The sequence below is a fragment of the Neofelis nebulosa genome, chromosome 2, assembly GCF_028018385.1.
Source record: "Neofelis nebulosa isolate mNeoNeb1 chromosome 2, mNeoNeb1.pri, whole genome shotgun sequence".
Lineage (NCBI taxonomy): Eukaryota > Metazoa > Chordata > Mammalia > Carnivora > Felidae > Neofelis > Neofelis nebulosa.
Genome location: NC_080783.1, coordinates 136327021 through 136350614, shown reverse-complemented (window position 1 = coordinate 136350614; position 23594 = coordinate 136327021). Strand labels below are relative to the sequence as shown.

At 40.6% G+C, this 23594-nt stretch overlaps 1 protein-coding gene across 10 annotated transcripts in view; it reads left to right on the top strand.

Moving 5' to 3' along the window:
- The window catches only part of CDC14A (cell division cycle 14A), a 187151-nt gene that overhangs the window by 99772 nt on the left and 63785 nt on the right, over nucleotides 1-23594 (top strand). For all 10 annotated transcript variants that reach the window (XR_009257914.1, XR_009257913.1, XM_058716415.1 and 7 more), the window contains 3 exons: nucleotides 1722-1809; nucleotides 9264-9494; nucleotides 18298-18436. Coding sequence is in view for 8 of the 10 variants with exons in the window: in XM_058716415.1 (XP_058572398.1) it covers nucleotides 1722-1809; nucleotides 9264-9494; nucleotides 18298-18436 (458 nt within the window). In the remaining 2 variants the exon portion in view is untranslated. The remainder of the gene's footprint in view (nucleotides 1-1721; nucleotides 1810-9263; nucleotides 9495-18297; nucleotides 18437-23594) is intronic.

Sequence of the window (23594 nt, the reverse complement as noted above, 5' to 3'; positions counted from 1 at the left end):
TCATGAAAAGTTTTATTTTTGTAACTTTTGCTAACTAGAAAGAAACATCTCATTTGAAACATAGAAATTGTACAGCTAACTTTTGATTTTCATGAAAATGGGAAATGATAATGGTAGTATAAATAAAGTAGAGGTTCCAGGTTTCCTTGATAGCATTACTCCCAATTAATTTAACAAATACTTAAGAGCTCCTGTGGTAGAGTGTAGACTGTATTTGATAAATATTCTTACCATTGAGGTCTTTGCCATGTAGTGGTGGAGGAGAGAGCTTTTTTAATGGATACTCTTGGCCCAGTAAAGAGAACTGCCTTCCTTCCCAGCCTGGGGAGGTATCTGTGCAGTGCTAGAGAGCCCTGAGGGTGGAGATGGGGAGGAGAAGGTGGGCCTGGTGGGTGGATGGGTGGGGGGGGCGGTTTGCAGGTGGGCTAAAGAATGCTTATGTGGAGAAGCGACACATGTATTTTATGATGCGTTGCACAGATATGTCCTAATTCCCTGCAAAATGTTGAGTACCCTCAGCCTTGCCCCAGTGTTCCATGGGTTTAGAGGCATGTTGGGAAGGTAAGACAGTGGAGGAGATAACGGAGCAGTGGGAGGATGCTGGTCTTCAGGCCTTTTCTGAGGATCTTTTAGAGAGTGTAGACCAGAGGTTGACAACTGATGATCAAAGTCGACCCGCAGGTGTGTTTTATTTAGTTTCATAATATTTAAAAACTTAAAATAGTCAACATTACATACAGAGAGATTTCACCTGAAAATGCATTCAGAAAATCAGCCACATTCAGTTAGCCTTTCCTGCAAGGTGACTAAATTAGCCAGAGCTGAGGAGCACCTGCCTTTTTTTTTTTTTTAATTTTTTTTTAACGTTTATTTATTTTTGAGACAGAGAGAGACAGAGCATGAATGGGGGAGGGTAAGAGAGAGGGAGACACAGAATCTGAAACAGGCTCCAGGCTCTGAGCTGTCAGGCCAGAGCCCGACGTGGGGCTCGAACTCACGGACCGCGAGGTCATGACCTGAGCCGAATTCGGCTGCTTAACTGACTGAGCCACCCAGGCGCCCCGCACCTGCCTTTATTTATGTGTCTTGTCAGATCCGTGTCGCTGTTTGGGTTTGCCACTCCTGCCATAGATCTTGGCTGACTTGAGTTTGTGGTATACCTTGAGGGTTTAATGATCCTCTGTTCTCACTCTTGTCTCCTGTTTCCCAGTCTAAAAATCAGCCCTGACAACAGTAGCCACCTATAAAAACAGAAAAAAAAAAAATAAATAAATAAATAAGGAATTGTGTTCACTATGACCCTGATATTTATAATTTTTTTTCATTCTTTAAAATATGTTTACCATGTTCATAGAAAGTGCTTATATTTTCTGTCCTTTATCTTCTTGCCCTTTTATTTATTGCAGGGACAAGTAATATTTGTTTTCATCTCATGTCATTGCAGAGTAGCCAGGACACAAAATTATTTTAAGCAAAGTACCCCCACTTTAAATAAAGTTTTCCTAACTTTTCATACAGTCTACAGAAAACTTTTTCTGAAGTGTATTGAAATATGATTTTGAGAATCAGATGCATGTTTTTATTTTAAGCTATATTACTTTGTCTTCATGTACGTCCAATAGTACTAACAGAGTAAAAACCAGTTTTGTTTGTAAGGGTTTCCTAAGTTGTATAAGAATTATAAAATATTTTTCTTCTCTTTTCTCACAAAATTCTGCCAGCGAGTTGAAAATGGTGACTTCAACTGGATTGTTCCAGGAAAATTTTTAGCATTTAGTGGACCACATCCAAAAAGCAAAATTGAAAATGGTAGGTTTTTCTTTACTTTACCATTCAAACATTTATTTCAGTTCATCTTCTTTAATTTCTTCAGATAATCCTTTCTTTTGATAATATTCTCCAAAGAATATCTATTAGTCAAAAATTGAACAGTAGTAATTAGTGTCTTAAGTATTATAGTTTAGTAGGTGGTAAATAATCACTGTTTAAAAACTAGAAAATTTTTAGATTGCCATAAATAGGATGCTCACTTTGCTTGACCCAGTTATGAAAGAAGAATCTGAGAAGCAAACTGGTCAAACCAATCAGCAGATTGTTGCACTTTGTCCGTTGTTCTGAGATTTGGTGGTGGGGTGCTATGTCAAGGTATGCTCTGGGGAACATCATGTGGCACAGTAATGACGATGGTGGTGTCAACAGGTGTCATTTATTGAGTGCTTGCTGTGCACTAGTTACTAGCCAGTCACAGCATTATCTCACTTAATGCACACTCAACCCTGTATGAGGTATAGGTACATTTATCTCCATTTTGCAGAGGAGGAAACGGAGGCTTATGAGTAGGGTTTTGTCCAGAGTAATGGGGGAACTAGTACTCCATCCCAGAGCTTGGCTTCTAAATGTTGCCACTATTTATTTAGTGATCTATTTATTGTTGATCTATTTATTTTTTTTATTATTTATTACATCAAATAAATGTTGATCTATTTATTTAGTTCCATTATGATGACAAGAATACTTTTCTAGCTGACAGTCATTAAGTTACTCATTTGCAGTATAGGTATAGCCAGTGGCATACATACTCAGGACGCCAAAAAAAAAAGCAAAACAAAAAAATAAGCCTCTTGAATGACATATGATCAGTTACATGAGTTTTCCCTTTAATGTTTATTTTCTACTTAATTTCATCTGTTACCTTCCTAGAAGACAAGTATTGATAGGCACCAAAGATTTAAGGATAATTTATGGGAGGAGTACATAAAATTTAAAAATTTCACTTATGAACACAATAGCTCCTTATCTGCTCACAGCTCTGGAACATCAGTGTTTTTTTTTTTTTTTTTTTTCTTCAATATATGAAGTTTATTGTCAAATTGGTTTCCATACAACACCCAGTGCTCATCCCAAAAGGTGCCCTCCTCAATGCCCATCACCCACCCTCCCCTCCCTCCCACCCCCTATCAACCCTCAGTTTGTTCTCAGTGGAACATCAGTGTTTTGAAGGAACATAATCCAAAAACCCCTGATTGAGATTTATTCTTTCTGCATTATCATCATCATAAGTATTTTAAAAAAAATTTTTAATGTTTATTTATTTTTGAGAGAGGGAGACATAGAATTTGAACAGGCTCCAGGCTCCAAACTGTCAGCACAGAGCCCACGAGGGGCTCAAACTCACTAGCCCTGAGATCATGACCTGAGCCAAAGTTGGACACTTAGCCGACTGAGCCACTCAGGAATCCCACGTCATCCCAAGTATTAATTCTAAACTCTAGTTTCATTGTACGTTGTTATTCATGCATTTAGATTTGCTAATTTGTTTGCACTCCCACACATGTGCTCCTCAGTTCACGCCCATGACACACCTTCCAGGGAACTCTCCTTGAATCATGCTTTCCCTGTGATGGGGAAGGCGGGTCTAGAGACTTAAGCTCTCAAATAGGAGGCCTCTGTACTGAAGCCAGAATTACATCTTCTCATTCATGAATTTGCTAATGAACTTTGCTCCAGACATTGACTAACTAACCCTCTGTCATGCGGGTTGTTAGGACTAACATGTTATGTGCCCAGGGAAACTGCTTTCTGGTGGTTGGTCTTTCAAGACAGGATTGATTACACTTACCTTTGGCCTCCTGTGCAAAACAATCTGACTCAGACCCAGAACATCTTGGTAGGTGCATGGTTTCAGTAGTGGCTCTGTCAGCGGGTGTTCATTTGACAAAGTTGAAAGAGTTTTGCTATTTAAGATTCACATGTTTTGTGACATTTTCTTTTTCTTTAAAAAAATTTTTTTTAATGTTTATTTATTTTTGAGAGAGAGAGAGAGAGACAGAGTGAGAGCAGGGGAGGGGCAGAGAGAGAGGGAGACAGAATCCGAAGCAGGCTCCAGGCATTGCACTGTCAGCACAGAACCTGATGTGGGGCTGAAACTCGTGAAAGAGATCATGACCTGAGCCAAAGTCAGATGCTCAACAGACTGAGCCACCCAGGCGCCCCTTGTGACATTTTCTTAAAGAGAAGATGAGAGGTGTAATGGAAAGAATCATTTAAAAAATTTTGAGAGGTAATACATATGAAAAAATATATGAAAAAAATAAAATGCAGGTGAATTTAAAAAAAGCATAAAAATGACCTGTAATTCTACCCAAGTTTTCAAGGGTTAATAGTTGGTGGTGGGATAATAGGGGTTTTAATTTTCTTTCCATCTGCTTCTCTGTATTTGCTTGCACACACTTCCCCCTCTTCCAGTGGAATACACACACACACTTATAAAAGTAAACCTTTCTTTCTTTATAAGTATAGCATCATGATTCCTGTCTCATATCAGCTTTTTTCACTTCACATATTACAGACTTCTTTCCATGGTAGTAAATGTAGATTTTCATTATACTTTTCCATGACTGCATTGTATATTATTCAGCAATGTGCCATAATGCTGTTAATTAATTACTTTTTCAATGAAATCTACATTGTTTACAGTTTTTCTCTTTTTAAAACTGTCATGGTTGGCAAACACATTCATGCATTTTCTTTGTAGTTCTCATTTCTTCTCTAAATTCTTAAGTAGTAGAATCAGCAGATAAAAGGCTATGAATATTTTATGTAACAACTTTTTTAAATTGAATAACAGTTGACCTATAATATTGTATTAGTTTTAGGTGTGTAACATAGTGATTTGATATTTCTATACATTAGGACATGGTTACCACGTTAAGTCTGGTTACCATCTGTCATAATGCAAAGTTGTTACAATATTATTGACTATATTTCCTATGCTATTACATCCCTGTGTCTTTTTTATTTTATAAAGGGAAGACTGTACTTCCTTAATTGTCAAAAATCTTTAAAAATTCTTTTTGGTTGCATATTGTAATACTGGGAAATAATTGTAGCTACCATTTGCTTATATGCCAGGAATGGTGCTAAGCCTTTTGTGCACATATCTTCGTAATAATCAGAACCACCCTCTGGGGGAGGTGGTAGTTATTTTATGGAAGAGAAGATAGAGGCTCAGAGGAGTTACCTGACTTGCCCAGGTTTACACAGCCAGAAAGTGGCAGTGCAAATTCTATGTTCTTTTTCATCTTATTACAGAAGTACATGTTTACTATAGAAAATTTAAGCAATATAAAGGAAAGTCACTTGTAATTATATAATCTAGAAATAAGCCCTTTAAAATATTGCTCTATCTACATCTCCCCCCCCCCCCCCCGCATATATTGTACCCTCTTACATTGAGAAAAAAAGTTCTGAAAGGGCTGCTCACCTAGTATTTGTTGGTTTTTATGATGCCTAGAGCATTCTCACTTAAGGCTGTCGTTGGTAAATATTGATACTCTGCTGGACTCCCCATTTTAAGATCTGATATTCATTAGAAGCTTCATTGTAGTTTTTGTAAAAGGGCTTTAACTACTTTGTAAATGTTTTTTGAGCTTAAGAAAATAATTGTGTGATAGGATTAATAAACTTGATCCAATTACAGTGTAATCTGGGTGCTTTTTTTTTTTTTAATTGAGAAACTCTGTTTCCTGAGGAGGCTGAAAGTCATTTAGGGGTTAGTAGAGAAGGTAGATTTTAAAGAAATGAACACTCAAATAGCCATTTGTTAGGATGTAACAAAAGAAGCCCTAAAATCTTGGGATCTGGGCAGAATGCATTGTAAGGGTCTCAAGTGTGTGTTTTGTCCACAGAGAGCAAATACAATTTTTACAGTTGTCTTGGTTCACATTATTTTGATGGTGAGGGAGAGAAGGGCCCTTACCTTTGTTGTTGTTGTTGAGCTCTACCTTTTTTTGCTTAAATTTGAGATGCTGCGTGAATAATATAGTGGTAGAAATAAACGTATTTTGGATTTCCAGTTTTCCAAAAAATCCCCCAAACTCTCCGATGGCAATGTCCTTCTTATCTCTATTTAAAACAAAAAGAAAGAAAAAGAACAGAGAAAGCTTGAGAGGGAATTGCAACAATTTGAAGCCGATTCTGCCTGATCCTTTCATGACAGAAGCAGGTATGCACAGCTGGGCCATGGAGCCTGACTGCCCCTTACTGGCTGTGTGAACTTCCCAGACCCCGTCAACTTCTCCCAGCTTCAGTTTCCTTGTATACCAAATGGGGGGAGGGGGGGCGAGGGGGAATAGGATGCACAATGCAGGCATGTAGTGAAGATTAGAGATATTATATGAAGTGTCTGGCACAGCGTCAGGCACATAATAGGTGCTTATTAGATAGCAGATATTCTGATTACATTTTTCTCATTAATTAGCCTAATAAACATATTTTATCGCGTCCTACATTTGCCTGCCCATTTTGAGGTTTTTACTCTTAATAATGCCTGTGTGGACTAGTCCTTTGCTGTTCTTCAGTTTCTCAGCTTTAAATGAGGGGCTGGGAAGAGATGAATTTTAAATCTCTCTGCTCTGAAATTCAGATTTCACTCTGCTCTTGGGCTCTGCCTGTGCTTTATTGATGCCAGGGCGCCATCTAGCGGCCAAATAGAGGACGGGGCTGATGAATGCTCCGTTCTGCACGTTGCTAAAATCAGTCCCAAATGCAGTGATAATACCCACAGTTATTCAGAGGTTGTAGGATATTGTCATTGTCATTGGTTACGGCTCACTTGAAAGAGTTTGAGGGATTTTAAAGAAACATGCTCACCAGCTCTAGGAAGTGCAGCCTCTAATGTTCATGTAATATTCCTTTATTTGGAGACCTAACAGATAGAATCAGGTTGGATCTTACTTGAAATCAGCCCCAGCACAGGCCCTGGATTCTCACTGCCAGGGTTCAGATACTGCCTCTGTCTCTTACCAGCTGTGTGTGTGAGCCCGTTCACTTTTCTAGGCAGCAGTAATTGGCTAATTGCAAGGTTTAATGAGATGACCTATCTGAAGCACTTAAGTTTAGTGCCTGGCACAGAGTAAGTGCTTAGTAAATGTTAGTTATGATTATTACCATTATCATTATTATTTCTGTATCCTATCGCCATATTTGGATAACTGTCCAGTGTTTTTGTTTTTTTTTATCCAAATGGACACATAGTTTCTCTTAATAGTTGATTTAGGTATATTACCTATAATGCCATTTACTCCTGATGGAAATTAATAGGTGAAAAGAAATATTCTTCCAGTCTTGGCAGAGGAGGGGAGGGGATTGACGCTAAACCAGCCATAGCACATCAGGTAACAGGTGCCATCACGGAGGTACCAGGTATGCTAGGAACCCAGGGTCAGAAGTGCTCATCAGCCTACCACACCAAGGGAAGGCTTCCCATAGGTTTGTGAGTCCTCTTCTTCCCGTTCTTACATGGTAGGAAAGCTCTTGTTTCCTTCTACCGACCACAGTTCTTTTCTCCTTTAGGCTGTGAATCTGTTGCTGGAAAATAAGTTGAGCCTGGTAGGAAAACAGATTTGTTTTTTCCAAGTAGAAAAGCACCCGTTTTCTCTAAATGTGTGTGTGTGTAAGTTACTGCTTCTACACCGAAGATGGAAAATAAGCCCTGTATTACCTGTTTGCTCGGAAGCAGCATGGCCTGTAAACATGACGTATCTGGGCTGTGGATTAGTTCGACCTGCCTTCCAGTTCTGCCGCCATCCACTGTGTGACCTTGGCCAGGTAGACCAGTTAGGGCTTGGTTACAGGCAACAGAACCCATCTCTGGTAAATTAAACCAAAAAGGCATTGCGTGGGATTACGCTGGGGATCTCACAGCCTCCAAGGGAAGGCTGGAGAGTGAGGCCTAGAAAATGAACAGGATCCAAGGGAGATCACGTCTCAGCAGGGTCCAGGCAGGGAAATGGAAACCACACCATTTCAAACGGAGTAAGTTTCATTCAAGGGATTCGTTACAGAGAAGGCTAAACAGGAAAAGGACCACACTGAGGAAACCAGAATGTTATGGAGGAAACAGCTACTGCCTTTAAAAAGGGAGAAAGTGAGGTCACCGGCAGCCAGGGTCTTGGGAGGGCAGCCAGGCTGGTATCAGGAGCTGGGAAGAGAATGCTGCCCAGCTGGTGTTTGCATTTGGGGGCTGAGGAGCAGATACGTAGGGGCTGGGCTGCAGCCTGGTGCTGGGAGCTTTGGCCGCTCCTGTGTTCTGCTGCCGAAGCCTTGCTGGCCCCCACAGGGAAATCCCTTCTCCTTCCTCTGGCCTCCAGTCACTCTGGTTGTGCTTCATGCCTCCTGTTTTTTGAACTGACAGGAAGCTAGCTGCAAATGCCATCCGCAGACCCCGGCCCCAGCATGGGAGGGTTGGCTCGCAGCTGAGAGAATATAGGAAATGACCAGCACAGGCAGAGTCTGAGGCAACAAGAAATGTAGCCAAGGTCATAGGGCAGCCATTGCTGGTTCACTGTGCAGGCTGCTGCTGCCCATTTGTGTGGGGCTCACCACCCTGAATGAGTTCTGAGTAGATTGTCTCACCTGGTATGCTGTGAGTCCGTGAACCCTGAAGAAGTTCCAGATGCGGTAATCAGGGTGCTGAGAAATGAGTCCCCTGTTAGTAGCTGGGGCTGGGGGCAAGGGCTGCAGTGGACAAAGCCACCAGGGGTCACCTCTGTTGATTGGCCAAGTCTAGGTCTGTAGCTCCTGGGAATACTCACACGATGCTGGACCCATTCGAAACAAAAGGGGGTTTAGAGGCTCACTACCTGTACCCCCACCCTTCAAAAGAGAAAATGTCTACAAAAAATTGTTAAACTGTTTTCGTTTCTCAGTCTCTTAAATGGGATGAACTATTCTTACCATAACAGGCTGTTTTGAGAATTTAAAGAAATCATATGCGATGGTTACTTACACATGGTAGGTGCTTAATAATTATTAATCTCTTTTGTGGCATGGATTGCACTATGGATGGAAACTAATCCCCTGGCGAAAGGGGTTTAACTGTAATTGAAAAGTATTTGTCAAGTGGAAGAAACAGCACAAAGAATCTTTCCAGGCCTACTGAGCACATTCCAGGGCATCCAGAAGCTCCTTGTTTCAGTTTGGGGGACGTATGCTGCCAGGATTTGAATCCTATGGGTGGAGGTTTGACTTTTCATAAGCTATTTCCAATACTCAGGAAAGGTTTTTCCTCTCCTGTGGTGTTTTTTTTTTCTCCAGTTATTCAGACTGCTGCTGCCTTAGGAATGTGCTTCGACCTCTTGGGAAATGCACTTTCTTCCTAGGCTCTGTTGAGATTCATGAACTTTATTGTGAAGGGCTTTTGTGCTTCTGGGTGTGTAAGGTGGAACGCCTGCCTTGTGCTTACAGCTCCGTTTTCTCTTCAGGCTATCCTCTGCACGCCCCTGAAGCCTACTTTCCTTATTTCAAAAAGCATAACGTGACTGCTGTCGTGAGGCTGAACAAAAAGATTTACGAGGCAAAGCGCTTCACAGATGCCGGCTTCGAGCACTATGACCTCTTCTTCATAGACGGCAGCACGCCCAGTGACAACATCGTGCGAAGGTTCCTGAACATCTGCGAGAACACGGATGGGGCGATTGCGGTTCACTGCAAAGGTGCGTGAGGCCTTGGTGGTCACTGTGGTTCTGCAAGGGGATGAGGCAAAAACAGCAAATCGTGCGAAACAAAACCAGTTAGAGTCTTAGGAAAAAGAACACGAGTTTATTTTGTTTGAGAAAACTGGAACACAAACCCATTTTAATAATTCCTTCCTAAGGAAAGGTTTGCCTGGATGTGGATAATCGGTGGAGGCACTTTTTCTGGCCTTCCCTTACCAAGCCCTGCTCACTGACACCAGGCCCCATGAGGGAAATCACAGTAGCACGGTCTATGCACTGGCAGGAACAGCTTAGATAAGTACAGTTGTCAAGAGGCAAGAGTTGTTAGTTAGTTAGTTTGTTTATTTATTTATCTATTTATTTATTTGTTAGCTTTTTTTTCCCTTTCTTCCAGAACTGCCTCTCTCCTTTCTACCATCCTCCACCCATCTGACATTTCATGCTCCCATTTTATGACCCAGCCGTCTGGGCCCCCACTTTGCCCTCTACTTCCCCCTTCTCTAGCTAGTCTTTTGCCTAATGGACCAGAGTGTCTTCCCTGCCCATTGCTAGTGGATGGCACCATCCTGGGGTAAGCCAGCTCTTACTTGCTGCAGATGTGTTCCTGCCTCTTTGAGTGAACTGAAAGACTTGATTATATAAATGAATCTCTGCTCTCTAGGGGTGGGTACTTTGGGGCAGGAGTCCTTCAGATTATAGGAGCCCTGAGGTTTCCAGAGTCAGCAAATAAAAATACAGGATGCCCAGTTAAATTTGAATTTTTGATAAATATTGAATCCTTTTTTTTTTAGTATGTTTCAAATATGTTACAGAACATACATTCTGCATCTTATCTGGTGCCCTTGTGTTGGCTACTCAGAAAACATGAAATAACATTTTCTCTAAGCCTGGTTGTTAGACTCTGAGGAGGATCAATTTCCATTTTATTTATTTATTAACAATTTTTTTAATGTTTATTTTTGAGAGAGAGAGAGAGAGAGAGAGAGAGAGAGAGAGAGAGAGATGGTGAGTAGGGGAGGGGCAGAGAGAGACAGACACAGAATCCCAAGCAGGCTCTAAGCTCTGAGCTGTCAGCACAGAGCCTGACGTGGGACTTGAACCCACAAACTGTGAAATCATGACCTGAGCCCAAGTCAGACGCTTAACCGACTGAGCAACCCAGGTGCCCCTCAAATTCCATTTAAATTTTCCAGCATGGTGTGAGGTGTTTTACTGGGGTCTTTGATTTGAGCGACCGGAGACCTCTCTGGCCACCCTGGGATGGAGTCTAGTTCCTTACATGCAGCATTTCCTAGTGCCACTGGGTGGCGCTGCTGTCACGATTTTAAGTCTGATAACTGGTTTCTGTGGAGTTTTATGCTAATTGTCTAGTAGGTGTTGGGGATTGATTGTACTGTTCTTTTCAAGTACCTAGTGCTGCTCTAACTGACTTATTCAGACAAGCATGGCTCCGGTGCTGACAGAAATTGAAATACCATTTTGTAGGCCTTTGTTTCTATGTTTAAGATTCGAGTAGGTGGAGGTACTTGCCTGACATGTGAGCGGCGACGGGGAGCTGCGTTTCGCCGGGGACCCAGAGAGATGAAGATGAGCTGCACGTGGTCCCGGTTTGCATGAGGGTTCCCTGTGTCAGGCTTCATCCACGTCAACAGAGCCTCCACCCAGCCTCTAGCCGTTTCTTAGGATGGGGGGCCCTGACCGGCAGGACGTCCTGTCTCTCGGATGGTGTGGGGGGCTCCATTAGGAGGGTGTCACGTTGGCTCCCTGCAGACTGCTTTCAGTTGTGATCAGGTCGCAGTGGTGGAGAGCTGGTTTGCCCTGGGTGTGGGCCGTGGGCCCTCCAACTTTGCCTTTCCAGCTCATGTTGGTAAAGATCTCCCAGGCACAAGAAGAAGCCTGAGTTTCTTGCATTTCAAGTATCAGTGGAACTCCAGAGCTGGTGGGCTTACAGCAGCTACCAACATTTAGGAGATACTCCTATGCCCTTTTTTAAAGTGTATTTTTGTGTCATAAAAATCAGTATTTTTCCTCAGATTAATTTGGCCTTATTTCCTAGTCAGTTAATTTTATGATTACCAACTCATAGAGCTGATCTGTGTGTCATGCTTAGATTGACAAATTCATGGGAGAAGAAATGCAAAGCTGTCATTAAAACTCAGTATCTTTTTTTTAATTGAAGTATAGTTGCTTCATTAAAACTCAGTATCTTTTTTTTTTAAAGTATAGTTGCTTCATTAAAACTCAGTATCTTTTTTTTTTAATTGAAGTATAGTTGCTTCATTAAAACTCAGTATCTTTTTTTTAATTGAAGTATAGTTGATTCACAGTGTTACATTAGTTTCAGGTGTATAGCCTAGTGATTGGATGAGTCTAAATGCTGTGCTCACCACAAGTGTAGCCACCATCTGTCACCACACAGCACTGTTATGATACCATTGACTGTATTCCCTATGCTGTCCTTTCATCCCTGTGACTTAATTCATTCCTTAACTAGAGGCCTGTGTCTCCCACTCCCCTTCACCCATTTTGGCTGTCCCTTACCTCCATCCACACTGGCAACTACCAGTTTGTTCTCTGTATTTATGGTTCTATTTCTACTTTTGTTGTTTGTTTTTGTTTTCTAGATTCCACATCTAAGTGAAATTGTATGTTGTCTTTCTGTCTGACTTATTTCACTTAGCATAATACCCTCTAGGTCCCTCCATATTGTTGCAAATGGCAAAAAAGCTCATTCTTTTTTTATGGCTGAGTAATATTTCAGTGTGTGTGAGAGTGTGTATGTGTGGGTGTGTGTGTGCACGCGTGCATGTGTGTGTGTATCAATCACATCTTGTTTATCCATTCACCTATCAATGGACACTTACGTTGCTTCCATATCTTGGCTATTGCAAATAATGCTGCAATAAATAGGGGTGCGTATATCTTTTTGAATTATGTTTTCATTTTTTTGGGTATCAGCATCTCTCTTGATAGCATTTGTCACCTAACTGAAATTATAAAAATGAAACTTCTTGTGTTCAGCATTCTTATTACAGATATTGTCTGTATTATATCCTAGATGTGTGAATGTTAACATTAAAAAAAATACAGTATGTCTGTGTACTTTATACTGGAGAGGTTTTTATACTTTTATTTAAAATCAGAACTGTTAGCATCGAGCTGAGTTCTTGTATGGGAAGGTCACATTTACATGTGGTGACATCTTTTGGATAATGTTATTTCATTGGCTTCCACTTGTACACACATGTAGGATTCTTTTATAAAGATTACACCTTCAGTTTAATTACAGCTGTATTGCTTTTAATAGCATACTTATCTACTATAGGCCTGTTAATTATTTTGACATCTGCCCTAATTAAGTCAGTTTAATTTTCTGGGAATTGAAGCAGCACTGAGCATTTTAATTGAAGTACAAGGAAGAGGGAGAGAGGATCTTATCCTATGTCACATGAACTTTCATAGCTGCTGGAGAGAGAATGAATATGTCCTGCCTCAACATAAAGTGCTGTATATAGAATCAAACTAGAAATTAATTTGCTGGGAATGTGTGAAATCTTAACGATGATTGAGTATCTATAGTTTACCTTCTGGTTGTTAAAAGGGATGACTATGAATTTCTGAAAATTTCTAGCACAAACAATAATTTAAAAAATGGGAACACTATGATGTTCTGATATGTGATTGTTGATATTCTATAGGATTTCAGAAAGTGCCTGCCACTGTAAGGGAATCAGCATTTAACTGGGTATAAATAGAATACTTTTCAACGTCTTGTCTTGCTGTGTCAGGGAGCCCTTTAATTATGAATGCTCTAAGAAATTTGTTAAAGTTTTTATAGAAACTTAGTGAAATGTTCCTATTCTGTTGAATTGTGGTAAGAGCTCCTAACTATTGAGTGCTAAGTACATTCTTTTTATAGACCTAAATTATAGACTCTTTTTAAAACAGGGAAGCAACTTTAGTTTCAGAGAAATTTGAAAATTTTCTGCATCACCTTTTTTGGTTGTGAGTGTGTGTGACTAGGAGCCTGACTGAGAGAATGAGACCCTTGCACGGGAGGGGAGCGGTCAGAGGTAGCATTGCCTCCGGAAAGGCCACCTCCTCTCCAGATGGACACCGGCATCAGTGACTCCAAGGAGGGGCTCTGGAAGGTCATTGCGCCCTGGGTCCTATGCAGCTTCCTACCGAGCTTCCCGCCAAGGTTCCTATGCCAGGCCGCTGCACTGTGTTTCCCCACGATCACCTATAGTCTCATTGGATGTCGAGAGTTAACAACTCTGCAGAGGCAGCGAGTATCTGCTCTGGACAGAAACAGAAAGGCGAATTATTCTTAACGCCAACATTAAAGGGAGAGCCCCACTGAGACCATAATTAAACTTTGCTCTTTTCTAAAGCATATTGACGTTTGGTCTGGGGCAAAAGGTACTTCAGATGAAAACAGGCTACACACACACACACAGACACACACACCCTTCATCTAACAGAACAGTGTAAATATAATATTTAAAAAGGAAGGCTTGAAGGGAAGGGAATGTCAAGCATCTATAATCATGAGCTTGATTATAATTTCATTTGCATTTTTAAGTAATCTCTACCCCCAAGGTGGGGCTCAAACTCACAACCGTGAGTTCAAGTGTTGCATGCTCCATCGACTGAGCCAGCCAGGCAACCCTTATTTGCAGTTTTGCTGTGTATTTTCAACCTGGCATTATTGCCCCCAAGGGGGAGAATTGTTTTGTGGGGGGGGGACATTCTTTTTCTGCAGTCAATGCTCTACCACTGAGCTATACCCCTATCATTCTTTTTCTGTATGAAGCACAGATGTACACACAATACATAAAGAGATACGCAGTATACTGTGGCAGTAAAATTTCATCATGGGGGACAATCAGGAAAAAATGTCTTAAAGAGGCTCCTGGAGGAGACACTAATGAAAGAAACACTGATTTAAGACAGCTTTTTCGCACTTTCACATTTATGGAACTAGGATGGATCTGAACACTGGTAGCATGTTATAGTAATTGTTTCTTACTTAGTTGAACTTAAATAAGGGTGCATATTACACCCTTAGACGACTTGATGGTGTCTTAGATCTGCTGAGACATAGCGTATTTCGAAGTACTGGAGAGATTAGAGAAAATATTCTCTACTTTTTGACTAGGGAAACCTGACAAAAGGACCCTTCCTTCTGGGGAAAAGATTCTTAAACATTTAAAAAAAAAAAGCCGTCTGGAGTGCCTGGGTGGCTCAGTTGGTTAAGCCCTACTTCGGCTCCGGTCATGATCTTGCATTCATGAATTTGAGCCCCCATCGGGCTCTGTGCTGACAGCTCAGAGCCTGGAGCCTGCTTCGGATTCTGTGTCTCCCTCTCTCTCTGATCCTCCCCCTGCTCACTTCTCTGCTTTCCAAAAATAAATAAATGTAAAAAAAAAAATAGAAACAAAGCCTTCAACTTTCCCATTTCCTTTTCTTTTTTTAACATTTATTTTGGGGAGAGTGCAAGTGGGAGAGGGGAAGGAAGGGGAGGGGGACAGAGGATCCAAAGCAGGCTCTGTGCTGACAGACTTTTCATGGATGAAATTGACCTTGTACCAGTTTTCCAGGCCAGAAATATCAGTCATCTTTGACTTTCCCTGTGACCTAGTCCAAATGTCTTTCTCATTCAGTTCTTCCTTTTTCCACCACCTTCCATCCACGTCCACGCTGCCCTATCTGTGCCCCCATCAACTCCCCTCAGTCTCCTGCCCCATCCCCCCAGCTGCTCTCTGGCCCTTCCAGCATGGCCCGTGTGCTGCCACCAGATCCATCTGCTTTTATCATGTCACTTTCTTGCCCCCCCAAATACATGGCAGCTTTATTTTGCCCTTTCCATTAGTTAAAGGAAAAAATACAGATTTTTGCATGATAGCAGTTGATGTTGATTAGCTGTTGATATCACGAATTCTGTAATTCTTTTTAAACAAGTTGAATTTCATTCATCAAAGCATCATCTCCACATATCTGAGGAGTAATAACGCATATATGCAGGTGCTGTGACTTAATCAGTGCCCAGAGCACCATGGACCTGGCTTTGGGGTCTCCTAACAGTAGCTCGGCAGTCCTTCATGTCTTTGGAACCTTCTCACCTAAGCCTGGAACCCTCCTCTTGACTCAGGGATGCTCTTTATTCTGGCCTTTCTCATCCATCCAACCTCATTCTGCACTCGACACACGCTTACAATTCTCCAGACCAGCCAGGCTTTCGTACACCGCACCCTTTGCTGAAAATATTCTGTGACCTTCCTATTCTTTAGTGTCTGCTAAAGTCCTTGTTGGCAATGACACATTCTTTGAAGACGCCAGTGGCTCACGCGGTCCCTTCTCCTTTCCTCTGAGAGTCCAGTTCCAGGTCAAACTTCATTTCTTTGGTATTGTTTCTCGCTTACTATTCTATGGCCACTCTGATACTCACCGTGGTAAAAAATTATATCCTATACTTGCTTATACCTGTATCTTGTGAGCCGAAAACCCTGTCCGGGGCATCTTGAATAAACACTTGACTGGCTGAATTTAATGTTTAAAAACAAAGACAGAGCCACTTTATTTTTCTATAGGAAAAAATGCATATGATACAGATTTTAAGTTGTGGAAAAATAACTGCATACTGCCTTGCTCATGGGTGATACTTAAATAAAAATTTACAGTACTGAATCTAACTCTGAGAAACCAGATGTAGAAAGATTTAGAAAATGCTTGTAAGTAAGCATTATTTGTTCAGCCCTATATAGTTTGTGAGGGGCAAGCATTCTACTTGTCTTCGTATTTCTGTTTCCAGATCTTTCACGGTGCCTCACACACATTTGGTCTCAGTCAGTACCTGTAAAACGAGTGACAGAATGTGAGCTGAGTGGAAAGAATTCTGGGATGAGAATCAGGGCCATGGTGGGGGTGTGTGTGGATTTTAGTCCTAAATTCCATACTCATTTGTTATACTAATATGAGTGAATTGGTTGATATCTTTGGGCCACATTTGTTCTGGTATATGAATAACCACTACTGTTTTTGAGAACCTGTCTCTAGCTTGATAAAGTTTTTGAATATTTTTGCAAAAGGAGGGAGTCAATGTGTATTTTTTTAAAAAGATTGGCTAAAATGTAAATAAAGTCCTATCACCTTTATTTCTTTGGAGAGAGGAAAAAATACAGCAATGGTTAGAAACACTCTGAAGAAATCAGAGTTCACGATAATAACCAGTATTTCATGGAAATTCATTTCTACCTGTGTTACTTAATCTTATGTAACAGAGATTGGATTCAACATAAAGAAAATAAGCCAACACAAAAGTTGTTAGAAAATGCAGGAGCCTGGGGAAATGAAATTCGAGCACTTCTTTTTGCTTCTTTGTTCTTTCTCAGTGGACTGTGTGCTCTCCCAAGGGCAGGGTCCGTGTCTCTTTTATTTGTCACTGTGTCCCTAGCTCCTACCTGGAAATAGTAGATGCTCCATCAATACCTACTGGCTGAGGAAATCATGAAATCCTGGTCTCTGATGGAGTGAAATGGAGGTTAGGATGATCATCTGATAGAGGTAGTGTTGACCTAACCATTTGTGGGTTAGGTAGTTGATGGGGCTTGATGACATCTATGGTGTCTTCCAACTTGTTTCTATGATTCCTTATTCTAAATTAAGTTATAAAAAAAACCTGGGTGCCTGGGTGGCTCAGTAGGTTAAGTGTCTGACTTCGGCTCACGTCATGATCTCACAGTTAGTGAGTTTGAGCCCCACGTCGGTCTTTGTGCTGGCAGCGTGGAGCCCACTTCAGATACTCAGTCTTCCACTCTCTGCTTCTCCACCGCTTGCTCTCTCTCTCTCTCTCAAAAATTAAAAAAATAAATTTAAAAACCAACTTAACCATTTAAATAGGTTAAGAAATTGGGTGTGATAATATAATCAGTTACACTGGTAACTCAGGGGGTCACACAAACTGTTAACTGTAGATTCACCTCAGCCTGGGTTGGGGCCAAGGATGGGGAGGGTGGAGACACCTGACAGATGATATTTTGCAAGTGCTTATCATCGAACCAAGCATTGGCCTAACAATATTCACAATGACAGTCATTCCCAAAGGCCCTCGGGGGTTGAACTTGATAGTTTTTCAAGACCCCTGCTCTGATTTTTCTATTTTCTTATATATGCTTCCTTTAATTATATGATCTATTTTTAGAAGACTTCTTGAGTTAGAATCATCTTTTTAAAAATTTATTTATATTTTTATTTTTTTAATTTTATTTTTTACTTTTTTAAATTTACATCCAAATTAGTTAGCATATAGTGCAACAATGATTTCAGGAGTAGATTCCTTAGCGCCCCTTACCCATTTAGCCCATCCCCCCCTCCCACATCCCCTCCATAACCCTCTGTTTGTTCTCCATATTTATGAGTCTCTTCTGTTTTGTCCCCCTCCCTGTTTTTATATTATTTTTGTTTCCCTTCCCTTATGTTCATCTGTTTTGTCTCTTAAAGTCCTCATATGAGTGAAGTCATATGATTTTTGTCTTTCTCTGACTAATTTCACTTAGCATAATACCCTCCAGTTCCATCCATGTAGTTGCAAATGGCAAGATTTCATTCTTTTTGATTGCCGGAGTTAGAATCATCTTTTAATCCCACATCACATACAAAGCATTACATTATCGTCTGGCTTTAAAACACTAGTATACTGGAAACCATTGCAGTTTTGGGCACGGTTTGATTTCAGTGTTTTTGTGGGTTCATATGCTATACTATTTTGTATTTCTTGGTCTGTTTCCTTTTCTTGCAGCTGGTCTTGGGAGAACAGGGACGTTGATAGCCTGTTATGTCATGAAACACTACAGGTTTACACACGCGGAAATAATTGCTTGGATCAGAATATGTCGGCCAGGCTCTATTATAGGACCGCAGCAGCACTTCCTGGAAGAGTAAGTATATGGTCCTCCTTCCTGTATCCCATCCTTTTTCTGATCATTTCTACCTCTTGTTCTCCTGGTTGTGGACTATGTCAAGTCCATGGTTATAAAATGGCTGTGTTGTGAGAGAAGTCTGTGCCTCTAATGGAATATTGTTGGTTTGACAGCTAATGCATTCTAACTTTGTACCTTTTTTATCTCTTAGATCAGGTGAGAGAGGAAAATCACAGAGCCATCTCTGCCTACCTTTTTTCTGTCATTTTTTATGTGTGATCTGGCTACAGTGCAATTTTCTTATGTCATCCCACTTGACACTTTTCATTCTTTTCTTTTGTTTGCATGTCTAAAAGCAGAATGAAAAAAAAACACAACTAAGGTCAGTCAGTGATTTCGGTGACATTGCTGCTTTCCTGACAACTAACTAAATGAATAAAGTAGCTGCAACTGAGAAGTTACCAAGGAAGAAAAAATAGAACTGGTTGTTAGTCCTGGCCATGCTGCTAAATAGCTTTACTACTGTTATTTGCAAGAATGCTTATAAAGTCATTCATTCATTCATTCATTCATTCAATCACATACTCATTAACTATTTGTCAAACCCTAGCCTATAAGGTGGAGAGATTGAACTCATAAGAAAACAACCCTTTCTGGTTTCCCCTTAAAATTTTTGGAATTATCACAGATTTATCTTAATAAAATGAGGAGATGAAATTAACACTAGCTGATTTAGGTCCAGCTCTAAAATGTTATCAGTTATATCTCATACAGAAATTTTATTTTTTTTTCTTTTTATGCTGCGATGGCTGTGCTTTGAATAACATTCTTTTCTATATAATTAAAATTTTTTTCCATTTAAATTGTTTTAAGTTGGTGAGAAATGAATGGTCATGGATTTCCCAGAAAGATGCTCTAAGTAAGCCATAAGCATCTGAAATGGTTAAAAGGATTTGAGGAATCCTACTGAGGAGTTACTTTAGTTGCCAGTCCCACAGGGAATAAGAAAATAGTGTTGGAATTGTGAATTTCTACCTTTGCTTCAAAGGATGATACAGAAGTAGAAAGAAATCACAAGAAAAAAAAAGATAGCCAAGAATAGGATGTTTAAGAAGACAGAGGTTCCCTAGGGTTGGCCTATGAGATACAACTAAAGTAATTCTGTTATTTTAGAAGTGTATTCTTTACCAGATTCTCAGTAGTCTCCTCTGTTTTGCATTATGTGTGTCTGTAGCATAGAGTTTGGTGCTGTGTATCTACCAGATGCTTGTTGTAATAATTGCTTGCTGAAGTTAAATATGTACATGGCCTTAGCATTAGGAGACAGAAACCAAGACACCCATAAGCCTGGTTCTTTAAAGACATTCAATCAATCTTTTAAAATCCTTGTTTGGAAGAATGTTCATTTACTGGGTACCTACCAAATGGTCACCTTGCTGCCGGGTGCAGCTCACAAGGTGAAGAGATGTAGCTGAGAACTGCACCTAATTTTCCTGAGATGTCAGATACCACAATCCTCCCACCGCATGCCTGCACACTCCTCCCTCCTACCTCCCTGCTATGCCTCCTCTCTGTGCCACATCTCAAAATAATAACAGAAGAAATGAGGTTATGAGGCACAGACACTCTAGATCAAAGAAAAGTATTTTTTTTTTTCACTTACAGATACTTAAGCTAGAAAACTCAGGATAATTCCTTAGGTGTGAGTCCGTATTATAGTTTTCTAAGTATTTTTTCTGTAAGAATCGAGGTGCAGGAATGATTTCCTTGTATAACTGAAGCACTAAAATCAGTCATTAATTAAAGTCATTCAGTTAAAATCAGTCTTTTTAAAAAAAATTTTTTTTTGTTTATTTATTTTTGAGGCAGAGAGAGACAGAGCATGAACGGGGGAGGGGCAGAGAGAGAGGGAGACACAGAACCGGAAGCAGGCTCCAGGCTCTGACCTGTCAGCCCAGAGCCCGACGCGGGGCTCGAACTCACAGTCCGTGAGATCATGACCTGAGCTGAAGTCGGACGCTCAACCGACTGAGCCACCCAGGCGCCCCAAAATCAGTCTTAAAATAAGTCATTAAAGCTTAGGCCAGAACCTTCCTGAAGGCAGATTCTTTCTTTAAAGCACTAGACCTTCCATATTTTGCAATATTTCTGATAGTGCTAGCTTGGGAAAATGCCCACATCACTCCCGGGCTTTCCCAGGCTTTACTAGATCACCTCCATCAAGGTAGGCGTCCGATCTTCTTTATAGTTCTGAGTGGCCCCGGACGTAGCATTGTGCTTTACTTGACTGTGTACACTTCTTTTGTTCTCTTCTTCTCCTCTCATGTTTTTCCTTTCCAAGCCTGGGTCTTGATGTACCGCAGAGTGGAAGACATTGCTTAGTACATTTGTGACACTCATCCAACAGATATTTGTTAGGTGTGAGCTCTCTGTCGGGCAGTGCTCTTGGGCCTGGGGTTGCAGCATTGAACATGACAGACAGGAGTACTCCCTGGGTGTAATATCTCTAGGGGAAGGAGAGGACAATAAACAAATGTGTAAGTGCATATAGGAGATGGTTTCTTTCTTTCTTTTCTTTTTTTTTTTTTTTAAGTTTATTTATTTTGAGAAAGCAAGCAGGGGAGAGGCAGAGAGAGGGAGACAGAATCCCAGGCAGGCTCTGTCCTGTCAGCACAGAGACCCAGTGTGTGGCTTGAACTCACAAACCATGAGGTCATGACCTGAGCCAGAATCAAGATTTGGGTGCTTAACTGACTGAGCCACCCAGGTGCCCCTATATGAGATGATTTCTGACGGTGATGTGACAGTGGAGATGAGTGGTAGGGGAGGGGGTGATTGCAGGGGGCGGGAAAGCCCTTTGGATTGGTGGTCAAGGAAGGCTTCTTGAAGGAGAGCCAGAACCCTGAGGGTGAGAAGGAGCCGGTGCTGTCAGCCTGATGTGTGTCCTTGGCAGTGGGCACGCGAAGGTCCTAGTATGGCAACAAGCACACCGTTTCTGAAGCCCAGAAAGAAGGCTAGTGTGGGTAGAATATAATGAGTTGGGAGTGGGTGGTTTGAGAGGTTGGCTCAGTAAATTTTCACAAAGTGGGCATACCCATGAAACCACTTTCCAGATTGGGCTATAGAACATTTACCAGCACCCAAAAGCCTCCCTTGTGCCCCTTCCATTCACCACCCAGTTCTGCCTGTGTGACCATTACCCTTACTTCTAACATCATAGATGAGTTTTGCCTGATTTTAACCTTATACAAATGGAATCAGATAGTATGTGTGTCTGGCTTCTTTCAATCAGCATTATTTTATTGTTATGTTTAATAAGAGTGTATTCATTTTCATTGCCGGATAAAATTTCATTGCTTGAATGTGTAACATATTAGCTCTTCTTTTGATGGATATTTAAGTTGTGTCCAATTTGGGGCTATTACAGAGAAAGACAGATACCATATGTTTTCACTCATATATGGATCCTGAGAAACTTAACAGAAAACCACGGGGGAGGGGAAGGGGGAAAAAAAGGTTACAGAGAGAGAGGGAGGCAAACCATAAGGGAATCTTAAATACTGAGAACAAACTGAGGGTTGATGGAGGTTGGGGGAGAGGGGAAGGTGGGTGATGGGCATTGAGGAGGGCACCTGTTGAGATGAGCATTAGGTGTTGTATGGAAACCAATTTGACAAAAAATTGTGTTTAATATAAAAAAAAAGTTAAAACATCCAAATAAATAAATAAATAAATAAATAAATAAATAAAATCAACAACAGAAAAAAAATTGGGGCTATTACATATCTTTGGATGTATACCTATGAGTGGAACATTCAGTTATATAGCAGGTATCTCTAAAGACTTTTCTAGAGTAAATATGCCAGGTTATATTCCCATCAACAGTGAGTGGGATTCCACTTTCTTCACATACGTACTTGATATTGTCAGTTTGTTTTGTAAATTTTTTTAAAGTTTATTTATTTTTGAGAGAGACAGAGACAGCACGAGTGGGGGAGGGGCAGAGAGAGGGAGAGAGAGAATCCCTAGCAGGCTCCGTACCACCAGCACAGAGCCCAGTGCGGTGCTAGAACCCACAAAACTATGAGATCACGACCTGACCTGAAACCAAGAGTTGGACACTTAACTGACTGAGCCACCCAGGAGCCCTGATATTGTCAGTCTTTTAACTGAAGTCATTATATTCTGCTTGCAGTGACAGTTTGCTTTGTAGTTTTAATTTGCTGTTCTCTGATAACTAATGTGGTTGAACTTTTCATGTATTTATTGGCCATTAGTGTATTCTCTTTTATGAAATATATTTTCTTATCTCTTACCTATCTTTCTATCAGACTGTCTTTTTCTTGTTGATTTGCAGGAGTCTCAGTATTCTGGTTACATGCACACTGTTCATTCTGTGGAATGCAGATATATTCTTCTACTTTTGAGGTTGCTTTTTCATTGTTCCCATATTGTCTTTTGAATAAATTTCTTAATTTTGAAGCAGTCCAGTTTCATTAATCTTTTCCTTTGTAGGTAATGCTTTTTATATTCTACTGAAGACATTTTTGTCAACCCAAAACATACCATATTCTTTTATGTTTTATTCCACAAGATCTACTAATTTCCCCCACCATACTTAGATTGATAATTGAGCAAGAATTACTTTAAAAAACATGTATATATTATGAGGGGCGCATGGGTGGCTCAGTCAGTTAAGCATCAGACTTCAGCTCAGGTCATGATCACGGTTCATGGGTTCGAGCCCTGCGTTAGGCTCTGTGCTGACAGCTCAGAGCCTGGAGTGTGCTTCAGATTGTGTCTCCCTCTCTCTCTGCCCCTCCTCTGCTTGTGCTCTCCCTCTATCAAAAATAAAATAGACATTAAAAAATTTTTTTAAGAATATATTGTGAGATAGGAACCCAGGGCCTTTTTTTCTTCCTGAATGGATACCTAGTTGACCCAGGAGAATTTATCAAAAAGACTACCCTTGTCACATTTCTAAAGTGTCACCTTTATTATAAACCAAGTGTGTGTACACATGTGAGTTTGTTTCTGGACTCTGTACTCCAGTCTGTGTTAATTTGTCTGTCTTGACACGAGTACCTCCATGTTATAATTGCTGCAGTTTTATTTATTTTATTTTATTATTTTATTTTATTTTATTATTTTATTTTTAATTCTTTTAATGTTTATT